The 14,667-nt window shown below is 50.7% G+C and overlaps 1 protein-coding gene across 2 annotated transcripts; it reads right to left on the bottom strand.

The window, feature by feature from the left end:
• Nucleotides 1–1,688: 1,688 nt before the first annotated feature.
• Nucleotides 1,689–13,428, bottom strand: BOK (BCL2 family apoptosis regulator BOK). 2 transcript variants are annotated; one of them, XM_015871051.3, is made up of 5 exons: nt 13,283–13,428; nt 12,133–12,471; nt 9,614–9,742; nt 5,834–5,997; nt 1,689–2,634 (listed from the first exon to the last, which is right to left on the bottom strand). In XM_015871051.3, the coding sequence occupies exons 2-5, from the start codon at nt 12,353–12,355 to the stop codon at nt 2,509–2,511; spliced, it is 642 nt and encodes a 213-aa protein (XP_015726537.1). In that variant the 5' UTR covers nt 12,356–12,471; nt 13,283–13,428; the 3' UTR covers nt 1,689–2,508. The 2 variants fall into 2 exon arrangements, with proteins under 2 accessions (XP_015726537.1, XP_015726538.1); XM_015871052.3 differs by having other exon boundaries at nt 1,689–2,630.
• Between the last annotated feature and the right edge of the window lie 1,239 nt (nt 13,429–14,667).

The following is a 14,667-nucleotide window of genomic DNA, read 5'->3' as shown; positions in this document are numbered from 1 at the left end:
CCCCCAGAACAACAGCCTAAGCCCATTTCAGTATGGCAGCAAAGCAGCAGCGCTTCATAGCACTTTATGTGTGCACAGGGAATGCAGGCTAGCCGGTGAGGGGCAGCCATGTTACCTGGATCTTCCTCTTCCAGCTCCCACAAACGGTGTCCTTTTCCTCAGCAGCTAAATAAATTCAACACAATTCCAAGATCTTTACCCATCACATAAAAGGAAGATGTTTACTGAGGTGATAAACAACCAACCCAATGCCTCCATCAGGTAGGGCTGATCAGAAGGATAAGAAACCACAGAACCACAGGCTTGTTGAGATTGTCAAGGGCCTCTGGAAGTACTCTGAAATGCCTAAATATTACAACTAGAGCAGAACACAGCATAAATACCCAGCTAAAGCAGGCTTGAGATGCTTAGAAATGCATGACAGCACAAACAGCTTGCTGTTTGTTTCGGTAGGAGAACTGGTGTCACTGTGGTTGTTGCACAGGGTGAGAAATCATACAGGAGCAGATGCAGATACACTCTTACAGCCCCCATATTTGGGCTGTTAGGAATATGGTTTAAGAGCCATCGTGGTTTAGGAGCTAGTAGCTCAGGGCTCCTCCAGCAGCATGCTGCATGGTTCTCCCACAAGGAGAGCCCATAGGACTCTTTGGAAGCACTTTCCTGGTTTAACAGACATGGGACGAGCAGCACACTGAATCCAGTCTGCACGTTAGCAGATGGGAAGAGAAAGAAGCAAGCTGGAGAAGTCTGCCTGGGAGAGCACAAGCCCAGAGAATCAGCTGCTCCAGCCTCTCTGCACACCACTTGTCCAGCCATATATTGTGCATTCAGCTCTTAAAAACCACACACAGATATCACTGGGAATCCACATGTCCACAGCACCCAGGACGTGATTGATGCTGCATTTTGCTGCAGGTGAAGGGCTGAGACCTGCCCGCAGGGATCCTCCTCAGCCCTTTGCTGTCTGCAGCTTCCAGATGGAATTGCTGTCTGCCTCATGTGCAGCCCCTTCCCACCCACACACATTCCTTTCCAGCAATGCTGCTTTCTTTGGCTTATCATTCTTATCTTTTTCTCAAACTGACTTAATTGGTGCCTTTAACTCTTGATGTTACTTGCTGGTCCCTCTGATATCCCTTGTTTACTCCAAGAGCAGTCAGAGCCTAAAGCATTACATTTCAAACTAGCATCCAAGCTGAGGAAGGTCTTAGCAGTTGCAGTATGATCCATAAGCTCACCCACACCCCATAACCCACAAAGCACAACAAGGTGGGCTGCACTTTACCAGCTGCAGAGCTGTCCAAGTCCAAGCAACACACAGCCAAGGTTCTTCCAGGAAGCACAAGTGTGGTCTTAATAAGCTTCTGTAAGACAAGGAAGCTGCATCCCCATAGCAGTCTGCTTCCACTCTCTGTGCTCTCAGCATGGTTAGCTCAGCTCACCATGTACACTACACCCACTCTAGTTGTACAAAAGCAGCTCACCTGCCCCTGGAACAACCAGTTGTGACATGGCCACACCATGGTCCAAACCCCCGCACAAAGCAGGCGGGTGGTGCTTTTAACACATTAATATCTTCTACCATGGGAAATGCTGGAGTATTTTTAGCATGGCTCCAGTGTTCATCTCTGCACTGTTTTGGCCTTTTTTGGAATTTTTTAACTCTGGAAACAAATACAGTCCCCTTTACAATAATGAAACAACACCTACTTTCTTTTATTGTTCAATACAAAGAGGACTATAGGCTGTACTCCTGAAGGCAATAAGGGAGAAATATCAAACAGTTGCTTCTGACACAGCTTTCCCCCTCTGTAACACCAGGCAGCTCACTTACTGCTTCCCTCAGCTCACCTGTCCCACTTACACATTGTCTTCACTGCAAAGTTCCAACCTGAATTGTTGCTCATCCCTTGTTTGATGTGATGCATGTGGGCTCAGTAAGAGGTCAGAGCAGCACCCTTGCTAACTGCATCCCATGCAGCTGCCCTGCACACACACCACAAAATGCATTTCCCAAGGCAGGTTGGAGGGGAAAAAATCATCTGATGATGGTACATTTGGTTTCACCCCATGCAAATCCCATCACAGCACGGTGCCCTCTGCCATGCTGTGCTGTGGGGAGAGCCCAACGACGCAGAGCCAGGGAGCAAGGAGGAGATGGAGTAGCAAAACACAACAACAAGTGACACAAGGCGAGTCTGAAGACTGAAAGGGGATTGCATGCAGTGAGGGAGGGCTGCTCCCCCTCTCTTCTTTCCATTCCATTTCACGTTGTAGCTTCTTCCTCCTCTGGTCCCTGTGGGAAACAGGGCTCCTGGGACAGGAACAGTGAGTGGAAGAGGCTCCTGTGGCCATCAAAGGAGAAAGAAGTCCATCAGCTGCTACCAGCTAAGGGAGAGGAGAACAAGTTGTGTCTGTACCAGCAGTTCTTCTCTTCCTCCTCTTCAGAGCCCGTGGCCACTGCTTCTGGAGTGGGGGAGGAGATGGGGCACAGGGCAGCGATGCTCATCTCTCAGGCAGCAGCACAAAGAAGATGGCCTTGAGGAAGTGCCCAAAGCTGCAGACGGCGGCCACGAGCCAGTGGGAGCGGAGACTGGGGTCGGTGCTCACCACGCACTTGGTGATGTCTGCCTGAGGAGGGGGAGCAGAGGTCAGCAGCCATGCCCAGACCCACCCGGCCACTGCATACCTCAAAACAAGCCACTCCTGGGGAAAGGAATGCTACAGGAGGATCATCAAGATCAAGCATTTCTATTTTCAACAGCAAAATAAAAGAAACTTTCCTCCCTTTCCCAGGAGAAACCTTGGCAACAACAGCCTTCCCATCCCTTTCTGCAAAGCACGATGCTTCCCTGAGGTTGTCCTGTTTAATATCAGCTCAAGTTGCTTGCACTTTTTCCTCTTGCCTTAATGTTTCATTTGGAACTCGTTCAAGGAAGTAAACCCATGATTTAAATCACCAGCAATGCAAGCTTTGTTTGTGGAAATGTGTCTGCTGGTTGCGGTGCTGCCTGGCACATGGGCCAGAGGTATGGAGTGCTGGGCTGTCAGGTATCGACAGGAATGGCAGCCAGCGATGAACAGAAATAACAATGCAGTGAATCCATGGAGACTTGATCTCGGCTGGGGCTGGGAGGAGAGAGCGGAAAATATCTGGAGGGTAAAGCAAGTAGGACAGAAGTGGAGAGAAAATGGTATCTTCTGGGAGGGGTAAGCAAATATGCATTTGCTTACCTGCAATTTTGACTGCAGATTTGGTGCTCTGGTTAAACATCAGCCAAGCAACCAATAATTAGAAGAAAGCAAGAGGGTGGACACAAGGGACAACGTAGTGAGCGAATACAGCTGCATTGACTGATGCCAAGATCACCTACAGGTGGAAGGTCTGATAACAGCAGCCCCATGAAGCCTGAAGGCTGGCATGCTGCTCTGGGGTTTCTGAGCTCATACACACCCAGTGAGCATAGATGGCATAGGTAGGAAGGAGTGGATGGCAGCAGAAAGCGAAATCAGTGCACAGGGAGCTCCTGGGGTGAACAGCAAGGTGGGGATACACTGCAACTGCAAATGTCTTGACACTCAGTGCCAGCAGAGCCCATGGCTCACTATGAACCACGTGGCTCCTGCCTTCAGAGCCCCATGGCCAGCAGTGCTGGTTGCACACACCTGGTGAGTGGCAGCTGCAGAGATGGCTTCAGATGAGCATCACCTGCTCTGTGCTGATGTAAAGAGCTCTTTATGGCCAGCTGAGAGGAGCCGTGCTCAGCAGCACCTTGAGACTGGTACTGTGCTCTCTTAGATAAACACAACTGCTCAACTGTTTAATTGCCTTGGTTATTGTAATCCAAACAAAGCATGCCAGATAAGGCACTGAAACTGAAAATTTCAAAGCCGCTTAATTAAACAGGCCTTTGTGAGGCACTGATAAGCTGCTACAGTGACAGTTTGATCTTTGCCTGTTATGTATTCATTGAGCAAGTTCAGGTCTTGAGCTCTTCCTTGGAGCAAACATCCATAGCAGCTGCTAAAAAACCTTTCTAGTCCCCTGCAAAGCCACTACTGAGGCTGCAAACACCCCTCATGGAGAGATGGCACCCCCAAGAGTTAAATGTTTCTTATTTCTCCTGAGAGGCGTTGGGCTTATGAGGTGTTGGACCATATCGGTTAGAGGCTTTCTCTACCCCATACAATATGAAACTGGGGGCCATAATAGACCATATGGGCCCCTACTGCCGAGCAGAGGCTCTCCCAGCACAGCCTGGAGCACAGAGGTTCCTCTTGGCAGCCCAAGCAGGTGTATGACGAGGCCATGTGCACAGACAAAAGGCCAGGCCAAGACAAACCAGCAGCAGTGAGGTCAGGCAGCAGATGAAAGGGGCTCCAGCACAGAGCCACTTCGTCTGGCCCTTCTGGGAACAGGGCAGGGAAATGTCACACTGCAGTGCGTAGATGAGAGGAACAGCGTTCAGGGAAACACAGCACAAAGGCACAGGGATAAGGAGACTTCCCCTCAGCTGAAGGAGCCGCTTGTTTCTGGAGGGAAGCTATCTCCATGGTGCAGCCCAGAGCTGCTGATAAGCGTGCTTACAACAGGAGGCAATCAGCAGCAGCCAGCAGCTTTCGCAGAGCTCTTGTCTGATCAGGGGCTTCCCTTTCCTACGGCCGGATCCTGAGAGCAAGCAGCATGGCTTCAGCAGCAGCAGGGCAGATGGAATGGCACACAAGTAGAAATGGCCACACCAGGAGCAGACAAGGACAGGGCTTCTCTTCTCCTCGGCTGCTGAGAGCCCATTCTGGGCAGGGGATGGGCTCTGTGGCTTGTTTGCTATGCAACAGCCTTTCCAAAAATATCCATTTGGAACTATCCAACTCTTTGTTTTGAAGTCTAACAACACACCACAAAAATTAAAACAAGATGTTAACTTATCTGAACAGACATTGTTTACCAGAACAAGGAAGAAACTTAGTTGGGAAACTAGAAGGGGACACATTCCTATGCAACATTCCCATTTTAAGGACACTTCTTTCTCCCCCCCCCCCTTCCCCAAGGAAGAACTGTTTCAGAGAACACATTTCAACCAGCCCCACAGGTGCTCAGGGTAAACCTCACTGATGGGCTGAGGTGGGGATTTTAGGTACAGGGACAGTGCAGCTTGGAGAGTTCTTTCCCAGGGCATCCTCTCCAGTACCTCAGCACAATTATTTGTGCAGAACAAGTTGGGGTATTCAATACAACAGTTACTCTTCAGCCCAGACAATCAGTCCACAGGCCCTAAGGTGACAGTTCCAGAAAGGGCAAGGATGACCAAAGGTAGCAATGACACTTAAGTGGTAAGAGATCCAAAACCTTTCCAGCTGTCCCACATCATGCACATCACCCTGCTTCTGACCCTGCCATATCTCAGCCATCAGCTTGAGCTCCTTGGGAGGTCACCGGTGAGGTGTCTGGCTATTCCACAACACCTAAATAAAGCTCTAACTCCAAACTGTTCTCCACAGGAGCACTGTATTTCCCACAGGCTATAGAGGGAATCAAAGAAATCAGACAGTGGGTGATGGCTCCTGTTTACAGTCTGCTACTACAACTGTCTGCCTGCTCCAGGGAAATTCAGGACAGGAACAGAAGCAGCACCAGTGGGTGAGGATTGAATCAATGCACAGGAAGCTGAGGACCAGAACAGCTGACACTGAGGACAGGGTGAGGAGATAGAGCTATGGGAGCCTAATGCAGGAACAATCACATTCAATGTTATTCCACATCAATGTGCATTACTGTGCTGTTTCCTGGTCTGCCATGGGGAAGCAAGCGAGACCAGCCAGCATCTCTTACCCAGCCTCCTCGCCGCTTCAGCCACGTCACCAAGGTCTTGCGGACAAACTCTCCCAGGCAGTCCACAATGGTGTGGACCATGGCTGGCTGTGCGTGCCGCACGCAGTCCACTGCCAACCCTGCTGCCACAGCGTAGAGAGACACCACCTTGCCCCATGTTATGCCTGGGGAAAGAAGAGAGGGAGCTTACAGTTACATGAATCAAAAGGCAAAACCCTCCTCTAACACAGGTGCCCACCCTGTAAGCATCTAATCTCCCTAAAGCAGAGCTTCCTGTGCGGCTGGCCTGCACACAGAGTGGATGCTGTCCCAGCAGCAGTCATCTCCCTGCAGTGCTGGCAATCCATGCCCGGGCTGTGCTCTGGGCACCAGCCAGCTCCTGGGTATCCCCATACTGAGCCAACAGCACAGGGTGTAAATCCTCCACACTCAGGCATCACAGCTGGCAATCTCTGATCAGGCTTTTAGCAGGAGCAGCGACCTGGGAGTGCAACCCTCTGCATGCACACAGCACTGGAGTATGTGGATTTCCTTTGGCTATGCTGGAAAGATTGCTTTATAGAGAAACTATTCAAATATCAGCCACAGGAATGGTTTGTTAGGCTGACAAATATCCATCTGCTGTTCCAAAAAGGCAGTTTTTCCACTCATGACTGACGCAACATCAGAATCTACAAAAGATCACTTTGCTAGGCACTGTAGCAGCAATAATAACCCACAGCAGCGTCCTGTGATGCTCTGTTCTCCATAGGCACTGTCCCCAGGATCATAGGATGTTATTGATGGTGGCTGTTATTTTCCTGGAGGTGTTCAGAGCCATGGAGATGTGGCACTGAGGGACATGGTCAGTAGACATGGTGGGATGGGCTGGGGTTGGACTTGGGGATCTTAGAGATCTTTTCCAACCTCTGTGATTCTATCATTCTATGGTCCTAACACACACAGCAGTTTGCCGTATGGATATGTTGGTCCAGCTCCAAGGAAGGATGGAGTGAAAGCTCCTTCAATTCTTGCCTTCTCTACTGATTGATGGTGCTTCTTGCAGGCTGTTGCATTTTAGACATTTCAGGGGGTAAAGCCCTCCCCAGCACAGGGACAGAGCTCTCCCCTTCATACACACAACACAAACAGGCAGCAATGCTTGTCGAAGTGATGGATGTGAAGGGCTCAGTGGTCACTTCCCATTCCTTCTTCTTTACAGAGGGCTCTACAAGGGTCAAATCAATTCCTGAGGCTGCTCTTCCTGCTCCTGGCAAACCTGAGCTGCAGAGATAGGGGAGTAGGAAATCCCCTCCCTCCCAGTTCCTCCATGCCAAAGCTCCTATCACTGCTGCTGGAGGCAGGGTGGCAGCAGCTGAATGCATCTGCACCAGCTGGAAGTAATTGGTCCTGAAGAGAGATTAAAGCCGAAAATTCCTTACAGTTTCTGCCCACGGAGATGGAACAGAAGAAAATAATACAACAAGCCACATAGAAGGTGATTTTAAAAGTAAGAAATACAAGTTGCAGCCTCAAGGCCAGCCTTGGAGCTGGAGGTATGTAAACACTGCAAGCCCGAGGGAAAAATGAATTAGCAGGAAAAAGCTGCTCTTGAATGCATTCCCACTGCATGTCAGCAAGCCCAGGGGAGCGTGTGGCTGTGCAGCCCCCAGCACTATGCTGCCCAAACACTCAAACTGCCCTCATCCCACTCAGCATCCGTCTGACCTGCCAGTCAGACCTCAGAGAAACATAATCTAGTGCTACATTTCAGCAGCTTGGAGGATGAGCCAGGCTCAGTGTGCTCTCCTCTGGTGGAGAAAAAGGTGCCAAAAGGGATGTGCACAAGGCAGGGAGCTCATCAAGCCTGCAGGGTGAGGTGGCAGTGAGGTGCATTGCTAGCAACATTCCAGGTGCAAGGAGGTATGTTCTTTTGGTAACCTCATGCATCCCTAGTCCTTTTAGCACAGGGCTCACTGCAGCCCAAGCACTGTTAATTAAGAGCTTACCAGAACCCAAAACTATAAAACCAGGATAGTCACAGAACCATAGAATCAGAGGTTGGAAAAGATCTCTAAGGTCATCTGGTCCAACCACCAACCCATCCCCATCATGCCCACTGACTATGTCCCTTGACACCCACAGTGGTTCCAAGCAGGGGGCCAACTGTCCTCTCCAGCAAGACAGGGTCAAACTCTCACATTCCATTGCTGGACAAGCACTGTGAGCGACTGATGGGCTCCTCAGATTATCTTGGCACTGCAGTGTCAGTCTGGAGCTGTTTTCTCAATAAACTGGACAGTGAAAAACAGGGTCAGATGCTTTAGCCATTGGTAATTGGTTTGAAAATTCAGGCTGCATTCAAGCTCTCCTGTCTCCTTCGCCCATTAAGAGCCTCCTTCCTCTGAACTATGCAAAAAAAAATGAGGACTAAGCGTCTGGCTGTCACTGCCAGCACTGGTCTGCTGGATTTAGCATTAAATGCTGAGTCTTGAGACTGCTGCTAGGATTCGGGAATGTTAAAATCAGCAACTCTTCCCCCTCTGCTACTTGCAGCCTTCTAGCAAGAGAAGATACAGTAGTGAATTGCTAAAAGGCACTGAAGCACTGCCTCACCTCACACCCACAGGCTGTCCTGCTGGTTGGAATGAGGCAGAGATGGGAAAGAAATCAGAGTACGCAGAGCAGCGTAAGGTTGGAACCCATGCCCGTGCACAACCATCTGCTGGAGGCTAATGCAGCACTGAGTCCCCAGCACTCACAGCAGAGTTTTAGTCTGGGCTCCTGCAACATCCCCACTGCCACCCTCAAAAGGCTGAGTCTGCAGCCTTATCACCTCAAAACCCCCAGGTTTGGGGCCAAGAGATACAACTTCCAGCTTTACTTTCAACAGCAAATAAAAGAAGACCACAACATTTAAGACCATTCAAGCTTTTCACTCGACTCCTGAGCTTGGAAGTGAAGAACAACGAGTGCATTTCTTGACAAATGCACAGTCAGTGCGTGAGCTGAGGCTCCCAGCAGCCAGCAGGGCTTTCTCCCAGCACACAGCATGCTGCTCTGCCTGGAGCCATCCAGCTTTCTGTTTAATTCCCCATGTCACTTGAGATGTGGGCTGGTTCAGATGCAGTCAGCTGTGCTTAGCTAAGAAGATAACCTACTTGCCTGTGCTGCAAATACCCACGCCTGCAAACCTGACCTCAGTTTTTCTGTAAGCCTCAGTGCAAATGAAGCTCAGCTCTGAAATGACAAGACTGTCCTTTGACATGGCCACACTCAGACATGCCTGCTATGTTACTAGGCTCAGAGGAGAGTGGTCCTGCCTCTGAGCACAAGGCAGCAGCTGGAAGCAGCAGGCTCCATTGCAGCCCTGGCTGTCGCTGGGGGAAAGGAAGCCAGGAAGAGGGAACTCCCTTGTGATGAGTTAGCTCTGGCTCCCAGCACCAGCAGCATGAGCTGGAACAAGGGAGGCTCCCGTGTAATGAACCTGCTCTGGTTGCCAGCGGTGAGCAAAGGAGCTTGGAATGAGCGACCTCCCTGTACGATGCAGTAACACCACCTCCTACAGAGGCCGGGCAGGAGATGGCTTCTAGAACCGGCGAGAAATGCCAGGAGGATGCACAGAATGAGGCACTTCCCTGCCAGAAGGACAGAGCACGAAGGAGCTCATTAAACCATTACAGAAGGGCATGCTGCCAAACTGCCCACGGCTCTTTCCGAAACCTGGCCCCACCTTGCAGCCATCCCATAACAGTGGCCCCATCCTGTTCCTGCCCGCCCAGCCCTGTCTGGGCGCGGTACCTGCAGTGAAGATCTGTGCAGCCACGGCCAGGAAAGCATCCGTCACCACCGTCTCCGAGTGCAGAGAGATGTTCAGCTGGCGAGCGATGTTGCGGTAGACGTTGGGGCGAATGTATTCCAACTCATCCCCTGCAAGCAAGAACTTGGGGTCAGCATGCTGGAATCACAGCTGGGGCCATCCCTCCACCTGGCTGCCTGACTCCCCAGCAAAGCTCCTGGCACACAGGTTGTTCTTTCTCCTCCAGGTTGGTTTTTCCCCAGCTGGGACACAGCTGGAGGTGTCAGGTTAGCTTGAAGATCAAGATGGAATGAGCACGGAGAGCATCCTTCTAGCAGGCTTGTGCTGGAGCATCAGCAGCACAGCTTTCCTCTGCAGTCTAACAAGCCATCCTGACCAGTATAATCATTAACCACTATCTCTAATTGTTTTACCTCTCATGAATATTTAACAAGATGCTGTAGGAGCGTTAGAAATGTGAGCATAGCATGGAATCAAAGCCTTGTGTGCACAGAGGTTCTCATTTGGCCATCTAGATGAACACTCATCCTTCTTCCTGCATAGGAGCAACCAGGGGAAGAGGAGAGCTGTCACAGCCCCTAGACATCCATAGGGTCACTTGAGCACCCTGACTTGAGTGGGATCCATAAGGACCATTGAGTCAATGTCACTGCAGGGCCGAGGTGGCTTGTCCCAATTACAGCACCCAGAGGATGGCATTAAATGGGAACTAGGAACAAAGGCATGATCCCATCAGGGGTTTATTAAGCAGCAGCTGCTTAACTTGTATTCATAAAACTACTCCCCAGCACTCAGCACAACATAGCAGAGCCCAGCTTCACAGGAGGCCACAGACCAACTCTTCTGGCCCTTTGTGCCCAGGGCATTGTTCTACACGGGCCGACGAAAGAGGAAACCCTGAGCCTGCATGGCCAGGGCTGATAAGAGGCACCATTCCTTACATCCTCAACAGCTGCTCTGGCCCCACAGGGAGCACACAGCCTTGTCCCCAGCCCAAAGAGGTGGCTGGGACATGATTTGGGCTGGGCTCAATGCCTGCATCCTGTGGTTCAGATACACCAGACCTACACGGCATGTGGTAGGTTGGTCTGAGATCTCTTGGCCATATAATTGGGTTTTACCATCTCTGACTATCCTAATAGGAAGGACAGCTCCCCCTTCTTGCTGCATGGGAGCCAAGCAAACCATGGCTCTCTCCAAGCAGATTTGCTCAGAGAAGCGCAGAGTTCCCACGACTGCCAGCCAAACCTCTCCATCTGGAGGAGAATCAGTGGTAGCAGAGTCACCCAGGAGACGCCTCCAGACACGGGCTGCCACCTGCTCACCCTTCAGTGTCCTCCTGGCCTCCCACAGAAGGTCTGGCTCAACCTCAGCCCAGGAAAAAACTGGGGGAGACAGAGAGGCAGCCAGGCTGACAGATGGGCAAAAACAATAGAAGATTCAGCATAGGAGAAAAAACATGTAAAAGAAGAGGAATTTAATAAAAAACAGACAAAAGAAAACAACGTATGCCTTAAAAATAAATTTGGGATATCATCCAAAAGAACTAGAAAGAGGAGAAAGTGGGGGAACCAGTCCTGCCCTGAGTTGGTTGGGCTCGGTTAAAGGTTGCTTCACCAGACTTATTTGAACTTTGGTATAATTAAATCAGATGCAAATGCCAATGGTAGATTCCAAGCCAGATGCGAACCGATATTCCAACCTGCAGGCAAAGAGGGATGTTGGAAGCAACCTTCTAGTACCAGAGTGCTGGGATCTAGAGATGAGTGCTTGATTTGAGCGTGCAGGTTGAAGCCTAAAGCAGAGGGCAGGCAATGGGCAGCAGCCAGAGCTGCTCCCACAGCCACATCAAGTGCACAGCTGAATGCTCTGCCAGGGCAGCTGCTAGATGTCCACAAGTGCCGTGATTTTAGAAGTCACCACCCACTCTGTGCTGCTGGGCACAGCCAGCCATCCTTTCTGTCCTGCATCACAAGGCTTAGTTTGGTGCAGAGGTCCTTATATCAATGATTGGCCACACCTGTACCTCATGCCCAAGCATGGAAGACTCTATAGCTGCCCCAGTGACCAAAAGCAAGAAAAGGTCTTGCTAAATGATTAAGGTAGGCAAAGGTGAAGAGAACACACAAACAAACTGCCACTGAGAAGCAGCTATTACAAAACCTGATACACACGTCTAAGCGATTACCCCTAATTAAACATCCTTGCAGCTGGGTGAGCAGCCACCTCTGTGAGCTGCTGATGAAGCCCAGGTGTGGAGCTGCCAAGATCCCAGCAGTGCCTGGAGAACCACCACAAGCCCTGTTCAAAATGCCAAGCTGAGAAAAACTATGGGGAGAAACAAAACTCTTATGAAGATGCAATTTTACACAGTTAAACCTCATTCGCTGTTAGGTCTCAGAACCACGGAGCTGAGCAATGACCTAAGGGATGGTGGACATGCAAACCAAGGAGCTGCCTGGGGGAGATTTCCAAGACCAGACAACATGCAGGGACTCACCCAGGCGCAGCAGGATGGCAGACACCTCAGCCAGCTTCCCACCAGGCACCGGGGTATTGTGCTCAGGTTTGCTCCAGCTGATGCCTGCACGGATCAGCCTCGAGTTGATGTAGTCCCTGCAGAGAGCCTTGGCTTGGGACACAAGCTCCTTGTCGGTGGGAGACCGGTCGAACACCTCCATCACCTCTGCAGCAAAGACGGAGGAGCGGCGCAGCACTTCCATCCTTGCAGCAAAGCCACCCAGCTCCTGGCTGAGCTGAGCCTTAGGGAAGCAGTGATCTGCAGGGCTCCGTCACAGCTCCCAGGAGCTGCTCTCCCAAGGACGGATTTTCATTTTACCTGTTGAATAAGAGCAACTCCAAGTTCTCCAGAACTCCAAACCAGAAGCCCGGGTATCACACCTTACAGTTACACTGATATTGGTAGTATCATATTTGCAAGAGTGGCTGCATCCTCTATCCCCCAGCTGCTCTGACCCCACCAGCAGTACAGCCCACAGCAGTTCCATTCACATTCAGCAGCCCCAGAATCACACTGCAGACAGACTGGATGGTCAGACACGGAAACAATTAATAGGACGTGCAGACAACCTCATCTTGTTTCAATTAAACTGGAAAAAAAAAACCTGAATCTCAAATACCAGCTGCAACAACCTCAGCCAGACGCAGACATTCCAGCACAGCGGGGCATGGATCTGTGTGGATGAATGGCACTACTGGACAGCACAGGAACAGAGGGGCAGGAGCATTTGAGATGTCCTACCAGCCCTTGGCTGTGGTGGAAGAACTGATCCTTATCACGTTCTCAGAACGGGTTTTGGTTCTGCAGCTTCTTCTGTTTTTATAGCAACATACGCACTGCTACTCAAAATGCTTCAGCAACAGCAAAAAAAAAGGAAAGCAGATTCTAAAGAAAAGTTCCCAGGTGTGAATGTCTAAAGAGAAAACCCAGAACTTCTTCAGCCACCTGAGTTTATCTTGGTCTTTCTAACCCAGTGTTGCTTTGGGAAGCAGACTCAGACCTAAGGCTCTGCCCAGGTGTCAGCCAATGCATTTCTCAGTCCTCATAGTTGGACAGCTGCTTACATTAATGAATTTCAGACTAAACAAAGCCAGTTACTTTTGCTCTTCCCAATGAGAAATATATTTACCCATCATGTTGCGCTCTGGTCCCCCTCGGTGGCTCCTGAAGGGATGTTTGGGGCTCCTCCGGCAGAGCTGGGTCAATGCATGTAGGGTTCCACAGCCCCCCGCTGAGCCCCCATCCCCATCTCCCTCAGCCCCACATCCCGCTGACAGCCCTGGGGCTCACCGCGCTGCTTTTAAGGGACCCAGAGGCAGAGGAAGGCTTCTAGCTTTAGCCTTGTAAGGAAGATGAAATAACCAGGAGGTGGGGTTGCGGGAGCCGGAGAGCTGCGCTTCCTCCTCCCCTTTCTCTGCTCTTAAGGAGGTTCGCTGCAGTGCGATGCCGGGACCACAATGCTGGAGTGAGCAGGGAGTGCTGGAATGGGAGGGGGAGGTCATGTTGCAGCCATCCCCCATTCATGGATTCCTATAACAGAATCACTAAGGTTGGAGAAGACCCCTAACATGGAACCTCGTGCCACCGTGCCCACTGCTCTTGTCTCTCAGTGCCACATCTCCACACCTCCAGGGATGGTGACCCCCACCTTCCTGTGCAGCTGTGCAGAGCCTCACTGCTCTGAGCAGACAGAAGAAAGAAGAATGTGTAGGTTAGTGAGTGAGCTGCATCCTTTCCAACAGGAGCTGCCCATCCCTCACCCATTCCTTCCCTGCAGAATGCAGTCTGTGGTCTCCTGAACAACCACATTTCTGCCTTTGCAATTCTAATGGCCAAACAATCATTAAAAATATTGCCTAAGCCACAGCAGCTGACAGCTTGGAACAGAAGTTCTATTTAAACCGCTCCTATTCAGTAGAGCCCTGAAACAAAGATGAGGGCTTAAATATCAGTATTGCTTAACTAATGATCGTGTTTGTCAGAATTCTGGCAGGCACGCAGGTGCCACAGATCCTCCCTGCTCTCCTGGGTGCCAATCCCACCCCACATGTTCCCTGCCCACTGTCACACCAAAAGATGCCTCTCTAGGTGGTAGTACATGAAAGCTCAGCACACAGCACTGAGCCGGCCATGCAGGAACAATGCTGCAGCCCAAGGAGCTGCCGGTGTCTGCTGAGCTCCTTTTTCCACAGCACGTTTAGGCTACAACATTTAGAGGCTAAACCTATAGTGGGAAATCCCTTGTGGCTGCTCTGGTAGAGCACCAGCACCACAATGGACCTCAACCTTTCACCTGACCCTCCTACATCATCTCAGCCATTCCGCCTTTCCCCTCTGCCTTTCCTGCCCCATTTAGGCAGCAGTTCTTGGGTCGTGTTGGGAAGGGATCCCTTATTGCTGCAAGAGTGCCCACAGGGTCACACTATAGCTTCAGAACCAGGAGGATCAGCAAGATGAGAAGAAACAGCCCTTTTCATACAGAAACATTGTGCCAGCTGCAACAGGAAAACAATA

The sequence above is a fragment of the Coturnix japonica genome, chromosome 12, assembly GCF_054131305.1.
Source record: "Coturnix japonica strain WE chromosome 12, WE-NBRP24, whole genome shotgun sequence".
NCBI classification, from domain to species: Eukaryota; Metazoa; Chordata; class Aves; order Galliformes; family Phasianidae; genus Coturnix; species Coturnix japonica.
The sequence above is the reverse complement of the archived record's forward strand: the minus strand, read 5'-3'. Positions and strand labels throughout refer to the sequence as shown.

Bases quoted from the DNA above. Each gene is read 5' to 3' on its own strand.
- BOK (XM_015871051.3), bottom strand. From the start codon at position 12,355: ATGGAAGTGCTGCGCCGCTCCTCCGTCTTTGCTGCAGAGGTGATGGAG. The intron at 9,743-12,132 runs GTGAGTCCCTGC...TCTTGCTTGCAG, and splicing joins TGCCATCCTGCTGCGCCTGG to GGGATGAGTTGGAATACATT. The intron at 5,998-9,613 runs GTACCGCGCCCA...TTCTTTCCCCAG, and splicing joins TGCACAGATCTTCACTGCAG to GCATAACATGGGGCAAGGTG.